Genomic DNA, 8,306 nt, shown 5'->3' with positions numbered 1-8,306 from the left:
TCCCCAAGCACTCCAGTCAAAGCTCACGGTTTAGATTATAACAGAATAAGTTTATTAACTATGAAAAATGGATTTTAAGATTCTATATGAATCTTACTTGCATTTTTGTTTATTTGCTAGGTAATCTGCTTTAATCTGTTTGCTAACACTTATAACAACTTAAAATCAATCTTTGGTAGTTTTTTGCTTTATCTACACTAGTGGGTTGGAATGAAGTGCCTGGGAAAATCATAGCTCGACTGGCACAGGCTGTTGTATATTCCTTTCCACATTCAGGGAGGGGGGGGAATTCTATGAGCTTACGCTGTACAGTTCTCAGTGCCGGGGAAGACTGTAACATTTTGGGTTTCCACTCCAGTGGGGGGTACGAATCTGGGAAGCTGGTGGTTAATTTGGCTGCAGCCTTTCTATTGTTGGTTCATGCAGTGGCTGGTTAGAGCCTGTGTGTAACTGCAGCGGGGTGTGTCCCTGAGTGTGTGGATGCTGGTGTAAGTATAAGATCGGGAGCAGGTCTGCAGGTTGTCACAGCAGCACAGTGTGAGAGGGGCACAAACAGGTGGGTCAGAGGGCTCAATGAAAACCCAGTTCCAGGTGACACCCAGGGGGAACATGTCACACTGTAACAAATGCAGTCCAGTCCTAGCCACTACTCACCTTCTCACTGATTGTCTCTTTTGCTGTTAGTTCCTGGAAATTGAATAGAAGATCCAAACGATGGCACATGATACCAGCTGACAATCACACCTTTTTTGCTCCTATGACCTACATCCTGACCGGCATCCCAGGTATGAAGGAGTCTCATGTCTGGATCTCCATCCTCTTATGTCTGATGTACATTGTGGTACTTTTTGGGAACTCTCTCTTACTATTCATCATAGTAACAGAACGAAGCCTCCATGAGCCCATGTATCTATTCGTGTCCATGCTGGCTGCTGTTGATCTGCTGTTATCTATCACAGCAGGGCCCAAGATGCTGGCTGTCCTCTGGTTTAGAGCAGGGGAAATTTCTTTTGCTGCCTGCCTGACCCAGATGTTCTTCATCCATGTCAGTTTTCTGGCCTAGTCGGCCATCCGGCTGGCCATGGCGTTTGATCGGTACGTTGCCATCTGCGACCCCCTGAGATACACCATCATATTAAACAAGTCTGTGATCGGGAAGATGGGGCTGGCAGTTGTCACGAGAACTTTCTGTATCATTTTCCCCATCAACTTTCTCGTGAAGCTGCTGAAGTTCTGCAGAACCAAACTCCTGCCTCACACCTATTGTGAGCACCTGGCCATAGCCTGGCTGGCCTGTGACGACATCACAGTCAGCGTCTGGTATGGCATAGCCATGGCTATTTTAGTAATTGGTTTGGATGCTGTGCTCATTGCTGTATCTTATGGTCTGATCCTCAGGGCCGTCTTCCGGTTCCCCTCCAAGGATACCCGGCTCAAGGCTCTCCGCACCTGCAGCTCCCATGTCTGTGTCATACTGATGTTCTACACACCAGCCTTTTTCCCCATTTTTGCACACCAATTTGGACACCTCATTCCAGGTTATAATCTCAGCCTACTGACCAACCTCTATGTGCTCATTCCCCCCATGTTAAACCGCATCGTTTATGGGGTGACAACAAAAGAGATCCTGAAATGGGTGATCAATGTGTTTCATCAGTGGTGCAGGAGGAGCTCCCTGCTGAGCTAAAGCAGGACACAGAAAATGCTCTGGGACTTGAAAATTAAGCCCAAGTTTTCATTGGAACTGTAGGGATGTTTTTATTATGTACTTCCACTGCGTAAGGTCGAAAGCTGGTCTCTCTCGTCAACAGAATTTGGGTCCAATGAAAGCTATTTCCTCTGCCAGTTTGTCTCTCTAATATCCTGGGACACACATGGCTGCAACAGCACAGCGCCCTGCCACAGAAAACAGCCAGACTGAGTGAATCTTGTTCTAAGTTGAAGGGAAACAACAACACAAGAAAGCACAAAGGTAAAATCACTTTGTGAGAGCGAGAGCACGGTGTGTGCTCCTCTGTGACAAGCTGCATCCGAGTTGCACTCTTAATGGCCAAGGAGAGCAGCAGCCAAGGGGGACGGGCAATAAAGCCATGGGAAGTGCACTGTGCTGCACATTGGGAGACGGGAGCTCTAGTGTTCATTCTGGCACTGACCTGCTGTGTCACCTTGGGAGAGTTTCTTTCCTCCTCAATTTCCTCATTGCCAAAGTGAGCACATTTTGGGGCCAGCATGGAAGCCAGGTACAAGTCTCCTCAGGGAGACAGCACAGAGAACATACAAAAAGGCATCTACTGGGACAGACAAATGGTCCATCTAGCCCAGTGTCCTGTCTTCCGACAGTGACAAATGCCAGGGGCTTCGGGGGAGTGAGCATAACAGGTCAATCATTGTGCGATCCATCCCCTGTCTTCCCATCCCAGCTGTTGGTGGGCAGAGGTTTTGGGACACCAGCAGCATGGGCTTGCATCCCTGTCCAGCTTGGCTAATAGCCATTAATGGACCTATCCCCCATCAACTTATCTAAATCATTTTCAATCCTTTCCCATCACACCATCCCCTGGCAGTGAGTTCCATAGGTTAGCTCTGTGTTCCATTAAAAAACATACATTCTCTTTTTTGTATTAAACCAGCTACCCTGGTTTTTGCATTGTGTGAAAAAGAAAATAACATTTCTCTATTCACTTTCTCCTCACCAGTCATGATTTTATAGACCTCTGTCATAACCCCCGTTAGTTGTCTCTTTTCTAAGTTGAACGGTCCAAGTCTTTTTAGTCTCTCCTCATATGCAAGCCATTCTATACCCTTAATTGTCTTTCTTGCCCTTCTCTGACCCTTTTCAAGTTACACTATATCTTTACTGAGATTGGGTACCAGAACTGCACACACTATTGAAGGTGTGGCCGTACCATGGATTTATATAGTGGCAGCATAACATTTTCTATCCATATCCTAATGGTACTTAAAGATCTATTAGCCTTTTTGACCACTGCTGTGCATAGAGAAGAAATTATCAAAGAACTACCCGATGACAGCTCCACAATCTCTTTGTTGGGTGGTATCAGCTAATTTAGACCCCATCCTTATATATGTGTATTTAGGATGATTTTTTCCAGTGCGCATCATTTTTCACTTATCAATGCTGAATTTAATTGGCCATTTCATTGTCCAGTGAGATCCCTCTGTAACTTTTCTCAGTCAACTTTGGATTAAACTATCTTGAATAATTTTGTGTCCCCTCCAAACTTTGCCACTTCACTGTTCACTACCTTTTCTGGATCATTAAGGAATGTGTTGAACAGCACTGGTCCCGGTACAGGATCCTTGGGGGATCCCACTGTTTACCTCTCTCCATTGTGATATGAACCATTTATTCCCCCTTATTTCCTCTATTTTAACCAGTTACTGATGCACAAAGGGGCAGGGAGATGTAGACCCTGGATGACATCCATACAGGCTGTGAATATGGGGTGGGACTCAGGAGATTTGCATTCTATTCCCACACTCTGCCACCACCCTACTGGAGAACCTTGGGCAAATCACTTTGCCTCCCTGTAACTCAGTTTCCCCTTCTGTAAAATGAGAATAATGACACTGACATCCTTTATAGACTGCTTTGAGATCCACTGAAGAACAACTGCATATTATTATTTAATCTTGTTTCCAGTGGGGCCCAAAGGTCTGTGCCAGACACTTCCCAAACTGAGACGTGACCCTATACTGAGGAACTTACAGACTAGACATCACACCAAGGCCAAGGAGAATCTGACCAGGGGAACTGGCCCATTGGAGGCTTTGCATCCCCATTATTCACTGATTCACTAATTCCAAAACCAGAAGGCAACATTGTGCTCATACAGTCTGATCCCCTGCATCTCACAGGCTGGAGACCTTCCCTCAAAAAATTCCCAGGGCCGAAATTTTAGAAAAATATCCCACCTTGATTGAACAATGGTCAATGATAGAGAATCCACCACAACCCTTATAAATTGTTCCAATTGTTCTTGCTGTTAGAAATCTCCACTTTATTCCCAGTCTGAATGTGTCTATCTTCCACTTCCAGCACTGGATTGTGTGAGACCTTTCTCTGCCAGGGAGAAGAGCCTGTTGTTATATGTCTGTGCCCTGTGTAGGTACTTACACACTGAGATCAGACTTAACTTTCTCTTTGTTAAACTGAACTGACTGGGCTCTTTGAGCCCATCACTGTCAGGCAGGGTTTCTAATCCTTTAATCATTCCCGTGGCTCTTCTCTGAGCCCTCTCCGATGGATCAGCATCTTTCCTGGGTCTGTCCGTTTCGGGGAGCAGGGTGGTAGGGCTGCCAATGACATTACTGCTCACAAAGACGTCATCGATGATGTCACAGTCGGCCCAGCTGTCAGGCCATGCGGTGAACTGCTGGAGAAGCAGGAGGGCAGGAGGGAGCTGGTGCCCTGGCAGTGAAGAGGTGGGGGCTGGTATACATGACTGGGGCCTGGATTCTGGCATTAGCAAGGGCTGAGGGAGGTTGGCTCCTTTCTCGTGCTCCCCCACCCACAGATCTGTGATCACAGCAGCAAGAACAAGACAAAGAATTTCACCACAGTGAAGCAAACCAGCCCCTCCTCCCCCCTCCGGCTCTTCTGGGCCCTCCCTGAGCCTCCCTAAGCCTGGCTGAGAGCGGAGAGAACACCATCGCCTGCCCAGTCATGGCCACCAACTCCCACATCATCTGAGTCACAGTGAAACCCCCACGATGAAAGAGGAGTTTGTGGGGAAGCCAGAGGGCCCTGCACATCGACTCTGAAGTCAGCCGTGACTTTCAGCCAGTGTGTGAAACAGAAGGTTTATTTATCAAAGGAACAGAGTGTAGAACAGAGCTTGTTAGCACAGAAATCAGTGACTTTCAGCAAAGTCCATCTTGGGGGACCCTGGGCTGGACACCCCGGACTCCCCTCTCTCCAAGTCCCCCACAGCAGACTGCCCAGCTTCCAGAGGCCTGACCTCTGACATGCCTGTTGCTCCTCCTCCTGTTGTTTGTCTCGCTTTCTGGGCAAAGTGTCTCTTGGGTGCATCCCCCTGTGACAGTTTGGATCACAGAGACCTCCTTGGGACTGCCACCTGATGAGCTGAAATTACCTCTGAGCCCGTTATCCCTGCCAGCTTGGGACTCCAGAACCCTGCCTTGTTGTGCCAGATAAGTCAGCCTGCTGCAACACAGGCCTGGGCCAGCCCCTCAAAGGAGCAGATTGTAACCAAAAACAGTTCAGCAGATTACCACGCTAGCATCCTGACACCCATTTCCCAATGGGATCCATACCCCAAATAAATCTGTTTTATTCTATATAAAACTTACACAGGATAAACTCATACACTTTCCACCCTTTGTGACACTGATAGAGAGATATGCACAGCTGTTTGCTCCCCAAGCCTTGTCACTAAAAGCTGTGTGCTGTAGACAAGCCCTTATTCTCCTAACTCTAGACAGAGAAATAATACCTGCAAACAAATAGGATGAACACTCTCAGTAGATGATAGGCTTTGTAATGATACCTTTTTGAATAAATCATATTCCAGTTACATCATATTTACATTAATAAGCATATATTCAAAAAACATATGGAGTGCAACATCATACTCCCTCTTTGGTCCCAGGTGAGGAAGGGCACCAGCCATCGCTGACATGCAGGCAGCTGGAGCCAGCTCACCTGGTCCTGAGGCCTTCAGCAAATGTCACCCAGCCTTATTCCCATCACTTAGTCATTGGTGCAGCACAAGAGGGAAACTGAGGCACACACAGTAGTCATGCAAAAACGTAAGACTCAAATACTCTTGTGTACAACATAATAAGGAGGAAAAACCCACTTTGTCACAGGGGTTTATTAGTGCCTAAGGGCCCTGGTGCCTGATGTTCAAGACCTGTGGTCCCTGACGCCCAGACAGTAATGGAGGCAGAGTCAAACAGGTCCATGGCAGCCTTCTCTCCTGGCGCCCTTTACTATTGCTGCCAATCTAGTCACGCTGAGAAGACAAATTATCTGCCTCAGCCTCTCACTGACAGAAGCCATCAGGACAGTTGACCTGACCTGAAACACCAAGGGGACATTACACAGTGATAATCCTAGACGTGTAGGGCTGGAAGACACCTCACGGGTCATCTAGTCCAGTCCCCTGCACTCCAGGCAAGCATTTTCCTAAGTGGCTGCTGATTTAAAGGGTTTCAGGTTTGGACGCAGGAGCACTGGAATGAGGGGTGGCAAGGGCCTTGGCCCCATCACCGATAAAAGTAGGAGGGATAAACCCTACCAATGCTTACAACCAGAATGGCGAGTGATGGGGGAGAGGGTGGAGAGGAGTCAATGGGGGCTCGGGGAGAAGGGGTGGGATGGGGCCTCAGGGGAAGGGGCTATGAGATGGTGGGGCCTCATGAGGAGGGGAGGTGCAGGCAGCGGCTCGGGTAGAAGGAGTGAGGTGGGTTTTCAGGGGCAGAGGCAGGGCAAGTAGGGGCCTTGGGGAAAGGGACAGTGTGGGGGGGCAGGCCCAATTTCAGGCACCGGTGGGCCCCCGTCCAACACACACACTTTTTGGGAGCATCCAACGCTTCTGTTTGGATGCTGAGTTGAGCCATTCAGGGTCTGTCTTTTCACAGCTGCTGAGCACCCACCACTCCAATAGCAGAGAGTGGGAGCTGCGAGTGCTCAGCACCTTTTGAAATCTAGGCTGAGGTGTGTCCCAGGGTGGGTGCTGCAGCAGGTCAACTCTGCGCCTTGGTAGAGGAACATGGGAACCACCAGACTGGATCAGACCCAGGTCCATCAAGCCCAGTAGCCTGTCTCCAGCAGTGGCCAGCATCAGATGCTTCAGAAGAAGCTGTGAGAATCTCTCATGAGGGGATATGGGATAATCTTCCCCTCACACCCTGCATCCCATCCTTATCTCTAACAGAGATTGGCTAAAACCCAGAGCCATGGGAGTCACTCTCTCTTATAAAATGTGTGTGGTCATTAGGTATGGTAATTCTGGGTATTTTTGATAGATAAATGTCCAATCGCTTTTTGAATCTTTCCAAAGTTTTGTCCTCAACAAAATCCTGCAGCAGCGAGTTCCACAGTTTGCTTATTTGTTTTGTGGGAAAGTATTTCCTTGTATTGGTTTTTATTTGCCACCTTTTACTTTCCTTGCATGTCCCTTGTCCTAGTGCTATGAGAGGAAGAGCAGCTCCAGATTTCCCCTCTCTCTACCACCTACCATCTTACATAAACACAGAGCGAGATAAGGGGTGGGGGAGGTGATATATTTTATTGGACCAGCTTCTGGTGGGGACAGCGACATGTTTTCGAGCTTCATGGAGCAGTTCTTCAGCTCTGGGAAAGGTACAGATAGTTTAGTGTGAGTAGTTTGCACCTATTCAAAGGGACCATTCAAAGTGATAAGGCCGACAGAAGTTGGCCCAGTGAAAGATATTCCCTCCCCCACCTTGTCTCTTTTATATCCTGGGACTGATGGAGCTACAGACACACACACACACACGCAGGTTTTCGGGATGGTTGGACTAAGGGAGACTAAAGGCAGCCTGTGTAAAAATGACTATGATGGTTCTTTCGGCTCCCAGGACTGTGAGTCACCCTGTTACCCCCTGACTTCAGGATCCGATTTTTCATGAGAACGTCCCCGCGCCAGGAGATGTCTCCTACTTGAAAGGATCCAGACGACCGGTCCCCACTTGGGGTTATCATGAAACAGTCGTTTGTCTCTGTTCATAGGCCGGGCAATCCTGTCTGTTGTACGGTTCCTTTATTTACCTCCAGGTGGTGTTGACTGCAGTTGTTTCTCATGGTTTTCCATTGATAATCTTGGGCTGGAGCAAGGCTGGAGAACTGAGCCTGGCATTACTTCCCCGGCTAACCAGGGTGAGGTTACAACTCCCTCCTGGAAGTGCCATCACCTAGACACACTGCCCTGGTGACTAACTTCGACTCCAAGTCCATAAAGCTCGCTTGACAAGTTACAAGCTTTCTGCACACACCTTACATGCTACTCTTTATGGGTCAATATTCCGTAATACTTGAGTGTTTTGTAGTGAGTTTGTCAAGCCTGAAACAAGACCTGTTTTCAAGGAACTCTTTGCTGGGGGCCTCAGTGTTACAAGGACCTTTCTAAATAATGAACAAATGGAAAAATAATCAGAGCAAACATGTGAGAGGAGGAAAGGGTTAATTCTCTGCTGCTCTTCCCCACCTGAGCCAGGCACAGAGGCAGGTCCCTGGGGCTCCGTGCTGGCTCTGAGTCCCTGCTGGGATTCCCAGGGCAGCAGTATAAATATCCCTG

At 48.1% G+C, this 8,306-nt stretch overlaps 1 protein-coding gene across 1 annotated transcript; it reads left to right on the top strand.

The window, feature by feature from the left end:
• The first annotated feature begins 1,081 nt into the window (after nt 1-1,081).
• On the top strand, nt 1,082-1,687 carry LOC127044369 (olfactory receptor 52B2-like). Its single transcript, XM_050939158.1, has one exon. It carries the CDS (start codon nt 1,082-1,084, stop codon nt 1,685-1,687), a length of 606 nt encoding a protein of 201 aa, XP_050795115.1.
• Nucleotides 1,688-8,306: the final 6,619 nt, after the last annotated feature.

The sequence above is a fragment of the Gopherus flavomarginatus genome, chromosome 1, assembly GCF_025201925.1.
Source record: "Gopherus flavomarginatus isolate rGopFla2 chromosome 1, rGopFla2.mat.asm, whole genome shotgun sequence".
NCBI lineage: Eukaryota > Metazoa > Chordata > Testudines > Testudinidae > Gopherus > Gopherus flavomarginatus.
The sequence above is the reverse complement of the archived record's forward strand: the minus strand, read 5'-3'. Positions and strand labels throughout refer to the sequence as shown.